This window comes from Stegodyphus dumicola, chromosome 9 (genome assembly GCF_044657685.1).
Source record: "Stegodyphus dumicola isolate Sdum_Otavi_A_Nest chromosome 9, ASM4465768v1".
NCBI lineage: Eukaryota > Metazoa > Arthropoda > Arachnida > Araneae > Eresidae > Stegodyphus > Stegodyphus dumicola.
The window spans coordinates 47781312-47803415 of NC_140776.1; the positions used below are offsets into that span (position 1 = coordinate 47781312).

Genomic DNA, 22104 nt, shown 5'->3' on the forward strand with positions numbered 1-22104 from the left:
TTCGTATTCTTACCTTGAGCTTTAGTGGTGCTAAGTGGTAGTACGCCAAATTGAGCAATCGAAGATGTGTGTTTTGAATCCCAATGAGTGCATAGCTGATTTTTTGAAGAAGACATAAGTCTTCTTCTTTGAACACTATAGCTCTACAGCTGGACTAAAATTGCTGGATTATCTGGATCTAGCCGACTAGGTCTCGTTCTGCTTTCCACGTTACCTTTTATGAGAGGGGTTTAAGGAGTTATTCAATTGGGAGGTATAAGGAGTTACCTATGCATGCTCTTACCGCCCCTATGCATGCTCCTATGCATGCTCTATGCATACCGCCCCTATGCATGCTCTTTTGGTGTACCGATAACATATTCGGTTAGCACTAGAAGAAACTTGAAGAGAGTATACTTTATTCTTGTTTCCTGCTCCGAAAATCCTAATATCTCCAGAAACTTGCATTGCTAATTAAAATTTTTATTTTAAAGAAATACTTTATCCTGGGATGTTATATACTATTGCTTGGCTGTCGACAGGTTTAAAAGTAGGTTTTAAACCTGTCGAACTGCTTCTACCATTTCAAGGCAATTAACTAACAACCAGAATCGCACATTCATAGCAGAATATTTGCGGCCATTGTCTTGCTAGAATTTAGAATTATTTTGCAGGTTAAGATCTTGCACTAGTGCAAGATCATTTTCGAATTAGAATATCAGTGTATTTTTAATGATTAATTACATCATTAACAAACTTCAGCTTACGATTTCATTTGGGGACATGCATTCCTAATTTTTTATACTGTATTTTTCTATTAAACTATGTAAGCTTTACATGTTATCGCTATTAAACTACGTAAGTTATTCTTTAGGTCTTCTCTATCTTAAAGATTTACCATTCTAATAAAAATGTTAATTTAGCTTTCTTAATTTTCAAATATAACATTGTAGAGACTTTAGGATTTTTTAGAAGCAAGAGAGATGAAAAATTAGCAAACGCCTTCGCGGGAATCGAACCACAGACCTCTGTAATACCGGCCTAGCGTGCAGAACCACTACACCACGAAGGTACGCTAGGAAAGTGGGAGAAATATCTTATATACTCCCATTTTTAAAGGGAGACTGGAGTTTTCAGGAGACCCAGTCGCCAAATCCTGGGTGTGGAAAAACCTCATCCAACCCCCTTTTAGTTCGGGCGCCATTGTAGAGTCATTAGGTAATTTTCGGAAGCAGGAGAAATGAAAAATTAGTAAACGCCTTCGCCGGAAATCGAACCACCGACCTCTGGAATACAGGCCCAGCGTGCAGAACCACTACACCACGAAGGCATGCTAAGAAGGTGGTAGAAATACCTTATAACATTATACAAAATACATAATTTTTGATAAGTTTTGAGAAAGAGAGCTGATGTCTTCTGGTTTTTAATTGGTATTGAATATTTTTTCTTTGCAAGTTTGTAAATATGTCCATCATATCGGCTTATTATTTTAGTAATTACTAGACTAACATATGTTCCATTAGTTTCTGCTGCAAGTTTAAGGAGCACACACTTTTTAGTTACTTAAATATTTTTGATAATATTGCGTTGCATTCCACAGGTCAGTTGAACAAAGCTAACTTTGATGATCTCACAAGTTTTGCAGTTTGAATTCTCTCATACCATGAATGGCCTTTTATTATACCAAAAAGATTCAGTTGCTATAAATTAACTATTCAAGCAACATTTTAATTAAATATTTCTAATAAATGTATAACTAAATTTTAATATTTTCTAGCAGCAGATTAAAAAATAATTTACGAATTTCTAGTTATGTATGCTTCCTAGAAACAGCCATGGTAATAAGACCTTAAAGTAACACAGTTATCAGAAAACTCTTAGAATTTAAGGAATTAACTTTTTAAGATGTGAGTTGTTGTTTTGAAGCAAAATAATGCTATAAACTTATATATTTATTTCAGATGAATTTTGTTTGCAGCGTCCACTTGTAACTTACAGTCTCTTAAATGAGAATATGTTTGTGACATGATTTTCTTGCTCTAAAAGATATGATGTTAAATTTTAAGGTCAATATTCTATTTTATAAAAAAAAGATTCACAGCGAAGAGATCAAATAAATCTATCTATACTTCCAGAAAATCCATTTTTATAATTTCGTTCTGTGCATCAAAATTTCGACGTTTTTTTCGAAAAGTAAAAGTGCTTGATCATTTTTATCAAATACTATAGGCTTCTTAATAACTACTAATGTTGTTGGAATATCTTAACCTTTTGTTGCATCATGTCCGCTCTAGTAGACAAAAGTTTAAATTTGTTTATTCTTCTGTAAATGCCTTAACGGATTCCATTCCTGTGTTTATTCATTCTATATTATTAGAACTTTCAACTGTCGATCATAGATGGCTGTATAGCATCACTAAGTAAAGCATTGCTATTTGGAAAATGGCTGCTACTTCTGTTTCCAAGTTAGTATAATTTCTCATAGTAAACATTATATAATATTGCTTACATTTTCTTATACAGCCATTTTTTATTCATAATTAGTAATTTTAGACATTTTATTTTAAATGTCAGTTTGAGAAAATTGTGGAGTAGGTAGATAAAGAACTACCGAAAAGAGTGAATTGAAACCCAAATGTGCTGCTTATCAAGCCAAAACACCACTGGAAATGTTTATGTTTGGCAAGGAATTTCTAGAATATTTGAATCCAATAGGTACAAGTTACAAAATCGTAGCAAAATGAATTCAATCACAATCGACGAAATGGAGCTATTTTGGGGGATCTGTATGTACATGTCTGTAGTAGATTTACCATTTAGAAGATGGTAATGATCACTGCAAAAAAAGCAGGAAATGATTTCAAATGCAATGACCGTAAATCGTTGGGAAGAGATTTGTAATCATGTACGTATATGCATGCTGTCCACTGTAGTAAACAAACTGTAGCAATTATTTAAAACGAAATTTGAATAAAATTAATTTTTTTTTATTATTACTAAGGTTATTTTAAGTAGAAAAATACAAACATTTTCGTTTAACTTCTCTAGATTATTTATATGCAACAAAGGGTTAATCGTGCAGCGATTTTAAGTAGTTTACCTTCATTTTATTAAGTCCTACTGAATCATTTTTAATAGAACTGCATTCGATCATTAATCTTGTTGTAACCTTCATTGTTGGCTACTTTTCTATGAAATGGTAAAACAATTTTTCTTCTTCTTCTTTTTTGTTTTATTTTTTTTATTTTTTATTCTGAGAGACAAAATTAATCTTTTTCCATAAATTCTATCTCATCAAATTACGAACACTAAATTCATATAAATGTCAGTGTCTTTTTTTGTCATTAGAATTCAAAACAATTATCAAATAATCTTCATTCTCTTATGTTCTAATATATAGTCGCAGTGAGGGTAATCGTCTATAGCACTGCTACTTTAAAAATGGCATTTATCCACACTATTGCGTAGATATGTTACCGTCACGATCTAAGATTTTTAAATAAGTAAGATTTTATTTATTTAAAGTGACTAAATATTTAATAAAGTATAGAATTTTTTTCTTATTTAAGAATTTGACAGAAGGTACTATCTATAATATAAAAAGGTCTCACCAGAAAATCAAGACAAGAAGGAGTTTTTGAATGGGACGAAATTGCATATTCCCAAACCTTACAATAGACTATGCAAGTGATTAACGATTTTAGACCAACAATTGAAAAACTGGAGCTGCAGCGCATTTCAACGGGGTGTACGGATGGTGTATAAAACAGACAACATCCCAATGTTAATGTATAACTTCCATGAAAATGTGGTTCCGTCTACCCATGTGGAGTGTACCAGTGCCTCAGATGGCTTTGCGGACAGTATAAGCACCAGCTGAGAGAGGACGTGCAACTAAGTTAAAGCAAGCAGGTTGATCAAATCGTAGGACCGCTAAACATTTGGGTAGGAGCGATACTACCATTCGTCAGTGTTAGCAGGAATGGGGAACCATGGCCGTACAGACGGTTAAGAAAGTAGTGGTCGAATGAAAGTGACGACAGAACGCGAGGACAGAGTGATCGTTGCATTAGCATTCATAGCCCCTGATATGAACTTATCAACGATCCGACGTGTTATCGGGACACTAGTGACTGCAAATTCTATTGAAAGCAGACTCAGTAAACGGGGGATGAGATTAAGGAGGTTATTGCGCCGATTGCTTCTCACCCTTGCGCACCGCCAAGCACGTTTGCAGTGGTGCCGAGTGCATTCGACCTGGGATCTCATACACTAGAAAATAATTGTTGTCAACGACGAGTCCGCTTCGAACTGAGCCCCGATGGCCGGCAAAGACGTGTCTGAAGACGTCCAGAACAGCGGTGGGATACTCACTTAACTCTCGCCCATCACAGAGCCCGACAACCAGGCGTTGTGGCATGGGTGCCATTTCATTTGATGGCCAGCCTTCTTTAGTTGTCATCCCTGACACCCTACAGCATGCCAGGTACTGGTACAGGTAAAAGTATGAAGGAACAGAAGGGATATACCGTGGGTCAACTAGTAATGCCTTCCCATATTAATTAACACTAAAAAAAGTAAAGAAAACAAATTGCAAGCAAGATTTTACAAAGAAAGGTTGAGGAGATGAACATCCGATGCTTTCCAAAAGATCTAGAGTTTACCTATTGTAACATTTTGGATTCTCACCATGTTGACTAGATTTTCACCCTCCATAGTGTTGCCTTCCCTTTTATGGACCCCTAAAATTACATTTCAACAAGATAGTGCCCAACCACACGAAATGCCTTTCAACTACTTATTTTCGTTCTCTTATGTTTCCCTAGCCGGCGAGATCGCTATATCTCTCGTTGACAAAGCACGTTTGAGCTCTGATGAGCAGGCGTCTCCGACCATCCTTCAATCCAGCCATTCTAACTTGCCAGCTAGAATATGTACGGCAAGCAATCTCGAAAGAGGACATGCGACAACATCATGAATCAATGCCCAGTCGGACAACAACTTGCATGAGGGCCAACGCATTATTATTTTTTTCTCTTTTTAGCCGCATTTCTTGAATAAAACATTCAATTTCTATGATACTGTTAGCGCTTCGGTTTCGATATATGTACATCATATCTACCGATTTTCGTCCGATTCGAATATCGGTTTCTTGGTGCTTCTCTTTTTCTGTTATAAAGTGCATTTTGAGAAAATTAAGCCATGTATTAAGAACAATATCTCATATCAGTTACTGAAGAAGAAATATAAAGAAAAGATTTATTTAAGTGACATTCAAGATAATTAGCGATTATTCTTGTTAAAGAAAAGAAAGAAATTCAGCTTAAAGAAAAAGTTTAAATAAATTTTATTGTACATCGTTTGCAAAATGAGTGCAATTTAACGACGAAATTCTAGGGCGTTTCAGTTTCTCACTTTATGATGAAACACCAGTAGTAGAAATACTTACTTAGTGATCTATCTCCAGTTCATTTCCTCTTAATTAATTTGAAAACAAAACACGCCACAAAAAGATAAAACAAAGTATCTTCTATTATAAATGCTTACCCATAGTTAGCAAAACAAAGCAACATGAATCAAAAAGTTACTAAATTACTTTGAGAAGTTGCATTTCAAAATAAAATTAAGGCGTTCCTGTTTTGAAGATATCACAGCAGAACATGAATTTTTCTCTGAAATTCATGCCTATAGAAATGGCCAAGGTAAAAATTAAAATTTTGTTATTATTTATTGCGATCACAGAGCAGATGAAATATAAATATTTTTAACGTAAACAAAACATCCTAGAAATGAAGGAAAGACGATATCTGCTATCATAAACGCTTAGTTGGCAAAACAAAACAACTCAAATCGCAAAATTACTTTTAACAGTTGCAAAATAAAATTAACAAGTTCTTGATTTACACCTGATGTCGAATGAGACGCATAATGTTGAGCTGAGGTTCCAATATATATAATTCTTTCATAAATGCTTACTTCAAAATTTGATAAATAAATTCCCATTCAGATATCGTCTTGTCAGTTTTTGGCTATAACATTCTGTGGGTAGAATGTTCGAAATTGTAGTCTTGCTAGCAATCGCTTAATTCCCATCGAATCTATTATCATACCAAGTAAAACATTTATCTTTATGACAAGCCCTTTCCTCCTATTCCATTTACGATTCTTAACTTTATGGTATGCTTACTTGTGTATTTGTGTATTTTAAAATCAAAAGAAATACAATAAGAATCGAAATTCAGAAAAACACATTAATAACTTAAAATACGCACAATGAAATTTTATTTTGTGTTTAAGGAAAAGAGGGAATTATCCTTTCTTCTTTGCTAGAATTTATCTCAGTAGAACTTAGAAAATTTTTCTGAAAATCATGGTTACAGAAATAACCAAGATAAAAAAATTAGATTTTATTATTATTTATTATTTCATATAGCAGTAAATAAGGGTATTTTTAATTTTTATCTTCATTAATAATGATGAAATTTTAATTCAACACATCAAAAAAATTTTCTATAGCTGTATTACTAAGTAAAATTTAAATTGTGAATGTAAACTTAAATATGTTAGGAAAAAAATAGACTAAGCTCTAATCTACATCGTCGAATTATCAGATTGATATGATTGTCATTACTCCACAGTAAAGCATGAAAGGAATAACTATACAATCCAAGCATGTTATCGGAAATATTGGTATGTTTGAACAGTTATGTTAATTGTCTAACTACATTATTTCCTTTATTTGCCTTTCTGAATAATATAAAGCTGCGTTTTATCATAATTATATAAAAAATTATGCAAAAAGTTGCATTTTATCTTAATTATGTTTATTTTCTCCAAAAAACGTGTATTAGTACTTGTCCGTACGTGTATTAGAGCATGTTATGGACATTATTTCATTCTTAAAAATTAAATGTCTGGAAAAACAACAAATTTAATATATTTAACTTTATTTAAAAACAAATATCAAGAAAAAATACTAATAAACTTGAGTGAGCACAAATTTCCTTTTATGCCAAAATTCTTCTGCTATTATTAAGTTCCTCAAAATCTGAACTGTTCACGGTTTTTTATTTATAGTAAGACACTATGTTATTTATTATGATAAACCATTCAAGACTTGTTTGCGTTCACAGCGAGTTTTCTAAGGGAAATTACTTCGCATTCACAGTGCACATGATAAAAGCCATAAAAGACACATACTGCTAGCTTTATAGAATCAAACACTGTATTAACTATTAAGAGCCATTCACAATGGAATTTAACTGAGCTAACGGAGTCAGTTCCATGTGTCGACTAGCTTATAAGGTGTTTCTTTTGCCTTCCTAGAGTGCCTTCATGGTGTAGTGGTTCTGCACGCTGGGCTAGTATTCCAGAGGTCCGTGATTCGATTCCCGGCGAAGGCGATTGCTCCTTTTCATCTTGTCTGTTTCAAAAATACCTAATGTCTCTACAGTGGCGCCCGAACTAAAAAGGTGTTGGATGATGATTCTCCTCACCCAGGATTTTGTGATTGGGTTCTATAAACCCCAGTCGCCCTTTAAAAGCAGGAGTGTTTTGTTTTGTTTCGTTAGGGCGTAGCCCGGTCCATCTTGCAAAACAAAGTTTGCCCTATGACCATATACGGGCTACGCCAGTACAAAAATCACCACACAACTATACAAATGCACGAATCACACAATGCCAATGGCTTCTTTATTGTTGTTAATAATCTTCATAATCTTATGCGCTATCGGGAAGTGTATAAGGTATTTCTTCCGCCTTCCTAGTTTGCCTTCGTGGTTTAGTGGTTCTGCACGCCACGCTGGGCCAGTATTCCAGAGGTCTGTGGTTCGATTCCCGGCGAAGGTGATTACTCGTTTCATCTTTCCTGCTTCCAAAAATACCTAATGTCTCTACAGGGCCGTTCCCACTAGGGTTATCTGAGCTAAGGACACAGCTGACGTAGTCGACCCATCTCCAAAACCAGTTTTCTACCGTAGGCTCTAAGTTGAAAAATTTGAAGTGCAGGCATAGCGGAGATAGTCGACATATGGAACTGACTCCGTTAGCTCAGATAAACCCCAGAGTGAACAGCCCTTTAGAGTTCAGGGCTTTACAGCCTCAATTATTGGGAATTTCAAAAATGTGAAGAACGAATTTCATGAGCATTTATTTAGTGTATAAGAAAAAATATAAATAATTCACCTACATTTTTTCGTATTTAGAAAATATTTACTTTTAAAATTTTAAACATAATAAAGCATGCTCGCAACACATTTCAGAACAAAATTGTACGTTAAATAGCTTTCAAGCACACAAAATAAAAATTTCAAAGAATGATATAAATTTTAAAAAAACTCCATTAATTAGGCCATTATTTTCATTTCCTACACCCGCAAATATCTGATATTCAGTTTATATTTTAAATCCTTAAATAATGATTCAATACCCATTTACGACTACACTAACAAATATAGAAATATCGCAATAAAAATAAAAGGATATAAATGTCGAATGTGTTTTCATTTCCTAGGTATTGTACCGAATCGGGGCCATTATCCACCTACTGAACCTGTTTTACAACAATACATAGGTACTGGACCAATGTGCAGGTATGCAACTGATCTGAAAGTTATGCTCCGTATTATGGCCGGTCCCAATGCTACATTTCTGCAGCTAGAAAGAAAGGTAAATATTACTATTTTGTAATTTTGTTTGTATCTAGTTTTAGAGGTCACCATCATATTTCTTACCTTCAAATAAACATATAAAATCTTCCAGATTAATAACTTTTATCATTGTGAAAGAAAGAGAAAGCGTTGTTTGGAAAATCTTGCAGTTAATATTGCATCTGAACATTTCTTATAACTCATTTTTCTCACATTAATCAATGAAATTGTAAGGTCCCTCACTTGAAACCCTAAGTTAATGTTGGAAGTGAGGAGCCTAGGAACTGATAAGCGAATAATCGCTAGAGTTCGAAGACAGGAAACAACAAGAGAGAAGGGTAAATAACCCTTTATTGTTTCGATAAGATTTAACAAAACTCTGCCTGGGAGTGTACAAATAATGTCCGCACTTTGGACTTGAACTTAAAAGACTAAGGATTAAACTAAAACTAAGATTAACTAACTAAGTATATCCAAAGCTATCAAGGTTCAATGAGAGTTGGCCGCTTAACTTATTTTACTACGAAGCTTAGCAAGGGCCTGAGTACGGCCGAGCGTAAAACAGCTTTGAGAGAGAGAGCGGCCAAAAAGGCAGACGCGCCTAGTTCAGAAACTCTGTTTCTCTCTCTGTCTCAGTAAGTAACTTTGGTTTAAATACCGCTCCTTCTCATTAAATATTCAGCAAATTCCAAAACTACGTTCTGGCCGGAAGAGTTGAAGTTAAGAATTTGACAGGAAAGGAACTTTAACTTAAAATTTAACTGTTAATAAAATTAACATAATATTTACAAAATAAAATTAAGAATTTGAAAATAATGTCATGATTTATTATTTGCTAATTTTATACCCTCTTTGTAATAATATAATTTTTCGTTTATTATTATTTGATTCATTATAACTCGCAAGGGTCGAATTTAGTCACCACATTTTATTCTCTTCAATTACCAGCAGTCGGAATTGCCCAATGTAGTCTGGCAATGAACCATTCGTTTTGTATCTGCGCAGACACAGGATAGTGGTAGAAATAATGACGATATTTATATATTAATATACAGTTGACTAGATCGTTGATAAAACGATAGGAAAGAGAACATGCATGATTGTGATAAATAGCAAACGTTTTAAAAAAATGCATATTCCCTTTAATTTAGATTTCATAACTTTTAATACAATCACCTCTTCACCGCGTGTTCCCTTTCTGCCCATTTTGTCCAAACAAATTAATTCATGCACAATCTAGGCAACATAAAAGTGAATTTCATATTAAATTGGTGATATTAGAGATGAGGTTATAAAATCTATTAACCTACTAAATTACATTTATGCCTCATGTAATGAACCCGTGCACGAACCTAAAACTGTCTTGAATAAAGAACTTCCTACCCCCAGTGGCGGGCCCAGATCGTCTACAGACATTGGCCACAACTAATGCCAGAAGCGATGGACACTTTATTCTGGAGGCATCTACTAGGTGGGCCACTTTTGCCTCCTATGAGGGGGAGGAGAAATACAACCATGCCTTTTCCAGGATTCAAACACGGGTCCTTAGGTATCGCAGTCGGCTCCCCTAACCACTATACTGTCTAGGCGGCGTATAAACAACTAGGTTCCACATTTGGAACTGTAGGTAAATATGGCTCGATACTTCAATGCAGGAAACATAACTGTACACAAACGAAGATAATAAGCTGATGAGTTTGTTAGTAAGAATATTTTTTAATTCTATATATTAGCGGTGAAAAGTTTAAAGTTCAGAGACGTTTCTTCGGATAAGGAGAAGAAGAGTACGAAATATCCGTACCCACTGAAACTAACAAGGATCTTCTGAGGAAAGGGAACAGCTTCAGATTACAATCAAACGTGATATCCTAAACAAGCTGAAAAGATGGCGTAGATCTCTTTGGTGACAATACCATGCAGTGCTTCAGGACCATTTTAAAATAAAGGAAAAACTTAACCATTTATATAGTTTCTTAGAATCTGTACACACATAGAGGCCTTTAAGACGTTTGCCTTTGTCCCCACAACATCGGCGGAGTCGTCTGGAGAGGTGTCGCAACCGATCATCATGGCTGCCATCAGACTGGCATCGTATAATGTTCAGCGATGAATACCGCTTCACTCTTGACGCAGATGACCACCGTGTTCGTTTCTGGAGAGGACGGGGCCAGCGGTCCAATCAGCCTTTGTAAGACATACAGCCATAAACCCTGGTGTGATGGTGTGTGATATGTGATGTGGGGCGCTATTTCTTATGATAGCAGGTCATCTTTAGTCATCCTCCGTACATCTTTAACAGCCCAACGATATGTTGATACCATCCTGTGGCCGGTTGCATTACTATTTAATGCCACATCATCCTGGGGCCATTTTCCAACAAGATAATGCCAGGCCACATACCGCTCGCATATCTCTGGATTGTCTCCGTGCGGTTGATACTCTTCCTTGGCGAGCAAGGTCACCAGACCTTTCACCAATCGAGAATGCCTGGAACATAGAAGGCCGCAGATTCGGGCACCACAAAATATTGCAGATCTGGAGTGACAACTGATAAATGCCTGACAGAATGTGTCGCAGGATAACATTAGGAGCCTCTACCACTCCTTGCCTCGACGAATTCAAGCATGCATTGCCGCCAGGGGCGGTTCAACTAACTACTAATCTGAACATTCATTGGTTCATTATAAGCCGTGAACTGGTACTATGACCGTGAACAGGTACTTGACTTTTTAATCATTTTATTATCTGTATATGAGCTATACACATATTCAATTTCATCAAAAACAACCACTTCCTTCATGGTGCTTCGATTTTGTTTTCAAAAGAGTGTATATAATTTTTACCCAAATTTGAAAGATTAAAATTATTTTTAAATAATTTTGAATAACATATGAAAGAAAGGAAAATTTAACTTGATAGAGATTAAAAGTGATTGACTGAAGTTAAAAGTTAACCTTTACAGCTATTATCATTTTAAAAATTTGCAGGCGGGCGCAGGCTCACATGGGATCCTAAACACCAAATTTGTTTTAAAGAACAAGTAATAGCGATAATAATGTAGAAGGGAAATTAATAAGAGTAAATAAATATGAAAAGAAACTCACGAAGAAGAGACTTGTATACAATTTTATTTCAGATTATGCAGGGAATTGTATTGCAAACAACTATGTGAACAGAGAAGTGATACTTAATTTCAATTATTTAGCATTTTAAACCTTCTAGATTTGAATCATCTTTCGTGAGTCCTCCTCTTTACTCTTATGTTCTTTCTCATAAAGCATTTAATTTCAAAAAATAAAACATTTCCTATTTTTTATTTTTACACATTGCATTATTTATACAAGTAGATTATATTACATTACCCATATAACAAGAAAAATAGAAAAATTAAGGCAGAGAAATTAAGAATTTTTATATATATGACTTAAAATTTCTCATCTTAAGCTCATATGAATTAAAATTTCTTTAATTTACCCCAGAAAAAGAGAAATAACACGTCGAACGTAAGCAGTAATAGATAGTGATTTGAATCCCGATTTATATAAAAAACAATATATTAGGCTTTTCTGAATAGAAAACATGAAAACATTTAGTGAGCTCTGGCCAGTATTCAAACTCCAGATCTTCCTCCTTCTAGCTCGATATGCTAATTACTTACACTGCAAGATCACTCAAGGGAAAAGGAGATAATTATTTACAAAGCCTATGAAGTTAAGGTCGTAAAACGTCCTAACTTCAACTGGTTAATCCAAAACAAAGCAAAAGGAAGAGATATTGAAAAAAAAAAAAAAAAAAGACATAAGATAGTTTGCTTTAATTTAGTATTTATCTTTAATGTTTATAATTAGCATTAAAAGAAGAAAAAAGATGTTCATAAGTTTTACTTGTGTTAATGAGAATATAAAATCACAAAATACTGGCAATTATTAACCCAAATGGGCGTGAGCCCAAGAGGTCTATTGGTCTCGAAACGACTTTTTGCGTCGAATCACTTTAAACGTCAGATTCGCTTTCAAATTGTTGCCACCAAATATTATCGTCCTGTATTTTATTTAAAGAAACTATATAATGAAGAATCTACATGAATGTATGTATGTTTATCTCATTCTGAAAGAAAAAAAAAAAAACGGTACATAAATACATAAAGTCATCAAAATTTTTAGCACAATGTGGCGTTAGCCCAATGCTCTCGAAAAGTGTATGTGTGTATAAATGGAAAAAAAAAATAAAATAAAATAAAAAAAAGACGCTGGTTTGGGCATAATATAAAATCTGAAAGCTTTCATTTTCTTTTAAATATTATTTCCGTTTTAATTTTGTCAATCTATATTTAAAGGAACGAAACAAAGCATGCAGGCTCTGAAACAAAATTTTTTATTTTGCAGTAAAATAAAACATTGACAATAAACGAATAAACATTATCTTGGAAAACAGGAGTATTTTGAGTTAAAAATACAAGGTGGTGTTACAAAATGGAATAGCTTTCATTTGCTTGTAGAATAGCTATTCCATATAGTGTAAAAACCAATCGTATATGATCTGACAGAGAAAAAATTAAAATTTGCTAGTTCAATCTTTTTATAAGCCGCATCTTGTCGCTGAAACTGAAATATATTGAAACGATAACCAGTATTGCAATAACTGCTGCATTAGATATTTAGTCAATCATTTTTTTGAAATATACTACTGCAGCATATATGAAATGAATTTTTTACAACGTGGTAGTAGCAGTATTCACGTGGTTTCATTTAAAATTCCCGTTAGAAATCGATCACAAGGTTTATGTCTGTGATCGATTCGCAGAAATCTACCACACTGTCCCAAGTTAAGTTCTTATTTGCTACTTTCCACTGATGTGGAAATAAGAGTTATGGGTTTATGTTATATGCAACACGGAAACTTCTCTCGCATTTCGTCCACTAAAGCACTGGGAAATAATTATGTATATAGATAGCATGTTGAACGTAATTAAATACGGCAATATAATCTCTCTTCGTTTCGTTATTAGGCTTTTCATGATACATTTTTATAGTGTACCAAATAAGAATTTTTCAAGGACGTAAAATTTACTCTTTTTGAAGCACTCTACATAAAGGTAAGCTCTATGTGTAGAAGATAAATGGCATTAAAATTCTTGATATTACTTCTAACCAGCGAATAAAAGGACATTCATTATATAACCACAAATAAGTTTTGTGATCTTAATTATTTAGTTTCAGAATTTATTACTAATTATGACTTGGTACCGAAGGGCCCGGGCTCATGCAGGTTTACATCGGACTTCAACGCTTGCGAAAGCTGAAAGTATACTATATATATAAGCATATAGGTTAAATTCAAACAAGATGGCAAATAGCTGGGAGTACAGGAAATATATTTATGCCAATAATTATGGAAGATGCGCGCCTAAGTGGCGAACTAATAGAACATCTGTGCATGTTAATGAAGGAAAGTTAATGAAGGTTGCACACATATCAAACGATAAATTATGATACGTCCTTTACTATGCACCGTAAATGAGGCAATATGTATTACGCTATTACAATACATATTTTTTAAAATATTGAACGATGTAACGGCATTACGTATCTTACGTATCTACTAGAATGCCGGATGCTGTACTCTGCATGAGCTATAACATAAAAATGCTCAGTTAGCCGACTGTTGACAGGATCTCAAACGGCGATGCATCGTCGAACTTTGAATTGTTTGATAAGTCATGCGAATGCTACCGAAGTCTGTTTAAATTAGGCATTGAGTTCCTTTGCGTTGTTTATGGACTTCACGTAGGAAAGTAATTTCACAAGATTCCAAGAAGAAATCGATGAGTTTAAAGTTTTTCAATCTATACACAAAAGGAATATAAAAGAGACGTAAATTTTCTCCATATGCTCAGCGGTCTAACTCTATTTCACTCTGAAGTCAGCAATGAAACGAAACGATTACAACAGCATTTTCTCCTTACAGTGCCCCAAAACACCCTATAGGGTTGTCGAAAATCTTCTGGGACATCCTTTATAGATCTTATGTTAATTAAACGTTTTGTAAAGGATCAGTATTATTATATTTCATAGGTATTTCTTCTCAACAAATAAGTATATATAATTAATTAGCAGTACGGCAGAAATGTTACGAAATCATAAATCTTTCCATCTCCATTTTCTGAAAATAAATTCGCAGAAGTTCTCATTTCTATTTCTCTTTTTAAATTTATTTCCTTTTTTTAACTATCAAAAATTTGTTTGTAAAAATTTTTATTGTAAGAAGAAATACTGCATTCCTAATTTTTTTATTCTTTTTTTTTTAAAGGTTACACTGAAGGCATTAAAGGTGTTTTATATGGAAGACGACGGAGAAAGTTATATCACTTCGCCGGCTGCGGAAGGAGTGAGGAATGCGGTGAGAAAGGTAATGCTTTTCTTTTATACATTAATGGAAACAATTTTGTTTGAGATAATTAAAATTATACTTTTTCAATCACTAAGTACTGATCGTCATTACAAATTTAATTAGAAAAATACAACAGTACACAAAGGTAAAACTTTTCATGCAGGAATTTAGTGTACATGCATGCATGTTTTAGATCAGCTTTTTCAAATTCCTTTCAAGGGGGAACCACTTTTATAAATTAGAATGTTCTGAGGATCATCTTACTCGTGCGTCATATAAAGAAATTTTTTAATATATGTTAGTACGAGTATACTGACGTTCAGCTGGGATAAAGATTAGGGAAGCCGACTGCGATACCAAAGGGCCCGGGTTCGAATACAGCAGAAGGTATGGTTGTAACTGTCCATCCCCTTCATACTTATTTACTTACCACTGGCTGAGTGTCTGTATCGTCTGTTATATGACTATCAGCATTTGTACTCAATTGGTGGAGCATTCTATTGTCACTAGCCCAGCCAACAATCTCTATGGAATATTAAAATTTGTAGCGGAATTTATAAAGTTACTTCAGAAGATGGGTATTTGTGACCTGTGGTTATTAAAGAGACCCTGTCAAGACTTTGACTGTGCTGAATGACGATTTTATCAATTTTTATGCATTGTGATTCTCAGTTTACAGAGAATGTTTGTTCTCTGTAAACTCAGAATCTAAATTCCGCTACTAACTACTTGACTGTAGAAGTCAGGGGTAACTTGGATATAAGAAGTGTCGCATTTCGTTGTAGTCACTTGTGTTATTCACTTATTAATAATTTGCTTACAATTCACTTATGTATAGTCTACCTGATAGGTGACGCTGAGGAATACAAATCAGTGTATAGAATTAAAAATTTATATGCTCATTGAAACACATGTGCGGTTCATTTATATACAGAGCACCATTTTATATCTGCCTGGCATTCTGTGCCGGTTACTGGTACAGAACACTTAAGATGGGACAAAAATTCTAGACTGCTTTTAGATTTTCGCAGTTCGTTTCCAGGTAGTCTATGAGAGTTCTAAGTTTGTTTCGTAGTAGCTTACTCTTTTAGAGTTATTCCAGTGATACCTGGGCATTTCCAGCTGTATACGGCCGGAAATATAGGTCTTTTGTTATTTCGCATTCGAACATGCAGTGATCGATGGTACTCGATGACCCGCATATGCATGAATCTGTGTGGTGCAATCCAAAGCAAACAGATAGGATGCAAAAATGCCATGCACCATCAGAAAATAGCAGGCAAGGAAGGCCTCCATAACAAAGTGACCACCAGTTGTGGCCAAGCCAAAGTCGGCTGAGGGCCCGCCATCGGAAGGAAAAAGAAAACTACGAGTATACTTAATATTTTTAAGATACAATTAATTAAAATTCATACAACTTTATATATATTTTAGGCAATTAAGTTAACGGATGAAAATTTATATCTGTTTTTAATAATTCAAGGCTGTTAGAGTTGGTATGAACATTATAATAGTAATTAAAAATTAAATAAATGCTATTACTCACATTAATGAATAGATAAGCTTGCCGATTCTTTGCATAACTGTCCTGTGTTTGATGTATGCTGTTAAGAAGGACCATAGTTATGGTGCTTTAAAGCCTTCTTTTACAGATAAGAGTAAAAAGTTTGTAGATAGGGTAACCAGTAATAAATTTCATAAAATGTCTGTTTCGTATGAAAAAATAGCAGATGATTGTCATCTGTAATTCACAAACTATGAATATATTTCGATGTGGTGTGGTGAGGCATAGGTAATTTATTTGAATTTTATTTTTCGTGTTTTTTGGAAAACTAGGAGGACCACAAGCGTGGACTTCGAAGACTGCATGTAGTCTGCGGAACATAGATCGAGAAATGCTGTTTTAGATTTCTGAAAACTCTGCTTTGTTAACAGCTACGCTTAATTGTCGTTGTAATATTATACAAATTCAGGCACCTGTTGGATCTTCTCATGAAAGACATGCCAATCTGACGTGATTAGACATACTTTGTGCTATGCTTTTCCTCCTTGGATTATTATATTAATTGAAAACATTAAAAGGCTCCAAATTTTGCGGAATGAAATACTCAAAATCAACTCGAAGTTTCCTTAGTACTTACTAAATGATGTTCTCCACAGCATTTGAAAACTGACTTTAACGCGTTAAGGATAGGAATTCAAATATATGTTTATATGAAAAATGTTGATTGTTTGCACCTTCTACAGTCACTAGAAGGGTACAGAAATTTAAGCTTAATCGTAATTATACTTAAATTTTAAATTACTATTGTATTTTAATATACAATCGTAACTTTATTATTATATCTACTGACGATTTTTCAAGATAATTCACTAATCAATAATCGCTGCCTGATACTAAAAGCGATCACGTGAGTCACACTGCATCACTCTGAAATTATGCACGTTTAAGGACATCTGATGTCAAAGTTTGTTAACGCTTTACATCTATTTTTATTTTATGGTTAGAAAACATACCAAATACTCGCTCAGGATCTAGGGTTTCCCTTAGTTCACTAACCAGCTATTTTACTTTGGTATCTTTTCTGAATTCTCTATTTCTCCTTGCATTTTCTCTCAAGGATGCAAACTAAGTAGGCGAAAGAGAGTATACAAACGGGTGAAACGAGCAGGTCAAGCAGAGCGTGATTTCGCTAGTGTAGCACACGTTTGCTATTTTGTCCTCCAGCTATTAATCGTAGTAGGGGCTACGCATTCTGGCAGTTTAATTAGTCTGTCGCTGGTGTAGGCTAATGAGTCAGCCTGTTAGGGTAAATTAAATTGTGTAGTCTAGCATTAAGTCAAGCATTACGCCTTCAGAACTTATTGTTAAATTTACTTTTGAGTTTTCACCGTAAGTAGTCGGTGTTTTTTGTAAGTACGAAGTCCATGCCTTTCTGTTAAAGAGTTGTGATAAATAAAAAAGGCTCTTTACACCCTTTCCCTGTTGTGTTATTCTTCACGCCTATGAGAGAAGTGGCCAGGTTAAACTTAGAGATCTACATACTTAGCTTATACTAATACTTACATATTAGCTTAGAAAACAATATCTTACGAGGGAAAGATTAATAACTTATTTACATTTTTCATAATTTTATAACCATACAAATATGCGTCCCATAAAAAGAAACAATGGCTTTTAATGGATTAAAGGATCTTCTGTATTAGATAAACAACGTTCTGCTCTAAAATTGAGAATACTACTTCTTTTATTAATTATCCTGACACCTTTAAATAATCTTAGAAACAGATTACTCAGTTAACCTACATGCAACCCATTTCCCCACAGATACATCACAGATACATGATATTAAATTCCGTATAATTTTCTTCATATTTTCACTTGCTGCATATATCTTATATTTCTGACTACCTAAAATTTCCTGTTCTTGCGCTGTCTCTTGAGAATTAGGCTAAAATATGAGCATTCAGCATCATTACTTTCTTATGTTTGAGATAGGAAGAAAGTACCCATACTTTATGTTGCAGATGTCTAAATGAGGCGTAATTATAATCCTTTCATATTTGTATCATAACTTACCTGTATAATAAATATGACAGTTTTTGATTTTCATAAAATTGAATTTTAATGCCTAATTTTGTATTAAAGGTCAATTTTTCGTCAAATAGGTCAATGTGTAAAATATACACAATGTTTGGATAAATATATTTGAATCATCTACGTAGCTCTCTGTAATGTATTACACCGTGAATCTTTTCTTTAATTTTTAAGTTACAATTTATTACTTATTTTATTGATTATTTATTACATTTTATCCTGTGTAATTTTACTGAATATTTTTTTTCTAAATTTTGCTTCAGGTTATAACACATTTCCGGAAGATATGCGATGTGCCTCCTCAGAAGGTTCACATAAGAGGTCTGAAATACGGATTTCAAATCTGGGGCCATGCCGTATCGGCAGCAGTGGCAGATGTAGCTCGAGTAGAAGCCCGAGTTTTTGGTGAAGATAGTTCAACTTCCGTTTTCAAAGAATTCGTTTCCGGTTTGTTTGGCTGGTCAGACTATTCTCTTCCAGCAGTCACTACCGTCATGGTTGAAAAATACTTGGGTCCTAAAAGCAAAGCCGACGCAGAACCCTTTATTCGAATCCAGAAACGGTTAGAGAAAGACTTCCAGAACTTGTTGCAAGATGATTGCATTTTCGTTATGCCAACATTACCACAGTCCGCCGCTTATCATTATGCCAATACTTTGAGGCCTCAAAATTGTGGCTATGTAGCTATATTCAATATACTGGGATTGCCGGCTACTCACTGCCCAGTAGGATTGGATGAAAATGGATTGCCTATAGGTGTGCAAGTTGTTACAGGATTAAGAAATGATTACTTAAATTTAGCAGTAGCCAGAGAAATTGAGCGTGAATTTGGAGGATGGGTTTGTCCTGGCCCTATTGTGTGATGTGTGACTTTCTTATATTAAGAAATGTTATTTTTTATAAAGCGTTAAATTTACCTGTACCTAATGTTTTCTATTTATATTGCCATTAATGCAATACGTTTTATGCTATGGTATTTCAAATAAGATTTTCCAAACAGTCAGTTATTGAAAACACTTGAAGTATAAAAAAACCAATTGTTGAATGAATTATAAGGTATTATTAACTAAGGAAAATGTATAGGATAAATGAATAATACATTGACAAATTACCAGCACAGTCCTTAAATTCGAAATGCCTTACTATTTGCTAAGGGCTTGAGTAAAAGCTGTTTCCGCAGTTTTCGTTTTCATCTGTGAAAGCAACCTTACTTTCATTCACTTCTATATTTCTATCAAAAGATGAATATTTGACAATGGAATTGCTAGTTCTGAATTGCGCTGTGATGATAATATATGAGTTATTATTGACACAGGAAACATTTCTGGATAGATCACCATCAAATAGGTATCACTTTTAGTATGCTACCTTCTATTAGACTCTCTATTATATGAGTTTTTCAGTCCAAAACGAAATATATCGCTATTCAGAACATCAAAGATTATTTTTGCCACCAGATGGCATCACAGGTACACATTAAACTGACAGTAAAAAATTAATGTCTTTGTTTCATTATTGATATAAAATCACAGGAATTAATCATTTTAATGTCAGCTCTTGCAGCTTTACAGAAATCACGAGTTATTCTGCGTGACTTAACACTCACGTTTTGTGGAATTATGTATGTAACATCGTGATTTACCACTTATTTTTTGTGAAGACTGATATTGTTGTCACGATCACAGCACTTCGGTTTTTACACCATCTCTTGAGGTATCATATATGCGAGAAAGAATGAGTATTAGTTTATTATCTAGATATTTCAAAGATTATAACAAAAGCTTTGTCAAATTTTCTGATAATCTTTTTTGTGCGGAAAAGTTTAATATAGATAATAAGCAATTTCTCAGCGCTTAAGTATATTATACTTATTATATAAAAGAAGTATATTTTCAGTTTTGTATGAGTAGTTTGGAAACAGCAAGTGGTCTAATGAATGAAGAATATGTGGGATTCGAGCTATATGAAATCCGAAAAAAAATTGGAAAAAACTGCAGCGAACAACATTAATGAATAGCATCTGAAGGTAGCGAATGTAAGAAGATAAGTTTCTGAAATTTCGAATTGGCGATTTCTTTTCACAGGGAGCTTTCAGTATAGTTTCATGATTATAAAGAGTATTTTCGAACTTACCTCAACGAACTAAGCAACAGACACTGAGTTAAATCCCATATATTTAATTTTTACTAATAATAAGAAACTGTATTCATTTTCATGGAATGGGAAAAGCAAAATGTTGTAAAACGGATTTCTCATGCTTCTCTGAAGAGTCATACGTATTCCTAGCTTTTCACTCATAGCTAGATACCAAATAAATCTTTACTTGGAGGTGGTAATTACAGAAGAGTGTTAAACGAAATCCTCAATTTCAAAGGATAATTTTATTTGTTTTTAGGGACGAAAAGTTTGGATTCATTTTAATTTCCTCAAAACTTGGCGAAACTATGAACTCTGATATCTGCAGTATGTAATAGGTCGAATATTCATTTCCATATTTATTGTTTCTCGAAGAGTTTGATTAAGTAAAGGTTTTTCCTTCGTGGAACATAACGCCTTTAAAACATCTTGGTTATTTGTATAAATGCTCGCATATCGTGACTTATTACTTTCAGAAAGTCATTTAGCTGTAGAATGGCTTCTTTCAAAACTATTGCTTCGGCTTGGTAAACTGTGCTTGTATCCTTTAAAGTCCTTGTAAAGTTTTTACATATTATAACTTGCTTATCTTTGTAAGCTATAAATGCAGCTCCAGCTTTATCTTGGATAATTGATCCATCTGTAAAATTTTTTATTCCCTTTTCTTTGGGAACCTTCATATGCCATACGATTGATGTGGATTCAGGTGGATGTTTGCTCAATTTTAGGACTTCACTACAGAACTTGGTATATTTAATTCATCTACAAGTCAAACCCCTTGAAAGTGGAAGAGTCGAAATAACTTTGATTCCTGTTATGCTTTAATATCTAGTGGAAGCGCTGCAACGAGAACTTAAAAAGCAGATGTTAGTGTAGTACAAAACGCTTTAGTTATATGTATTAATACTATTCGTTGAATTTGTAGGGAGAGACACCACGAATTTCACCATAGATCGTACACGTGTAGTTGCATGGCACTAACTATAGCAGGATAAAGGGTAAGGCAGCACTTAATACATGAAATTTCAAATAGGTATTAGAACAGAAATGCTAGTGTCTTCAGCAATGAAATATAACATCGCTGTTTTCTGTGAATGAAAAGATTCTGGTAGACATCGATTAATTATTATCAGATAACGTTGCCAATATTAAGCAACGTTATCTGATAATAATTGATGTTAACCAAAATTGGTACCTTGTTTAAAAAAATATCGCCCCAAACTCTTCTTGTATCCACTGCATGATCCATAGACAGGCACACTTGCTGCAAAAAAATATCCCTCACATATTGCTTTTGATGAAGTCGTCAAAGTCATTAACTTTATAAAGTCTCTACCATTAACTAGTCTTTTA

At 34.0% G+C, this 22104-nt stretch overlaps 1 protein-coding gene across 1 annotated transcript in view; it reads left to right on the forward strand.

Annotated features, from left to right (window-relative positions):
- The window catches only part of LOC118193422 (fatty-acid amide hydrolase 2-like), a 40036-nt gene extending 20499 nt beyond the window's left edge, over positions 1–19537 (forward strand). The window contains exons 5-7 of the mRNA XM_035364511.2: positions 8492–8646; positions 14937–15035; positions 18879–19537. Coding sequence (XP_035220402.1) covers positions 8492–8646; positions 14937–15035; positions 18879–19478 — 854 coding nt within the window. The 3' untranslated portion in view covers positions 19479–19537. The remainder of the gene's footprint in view (positions 1–8491; positions 8647–14936; positions 15036–18878) is intronic.
- The last annotated feature ends 2567 nt before the right edge of the window (positions 19538–22104 follow it).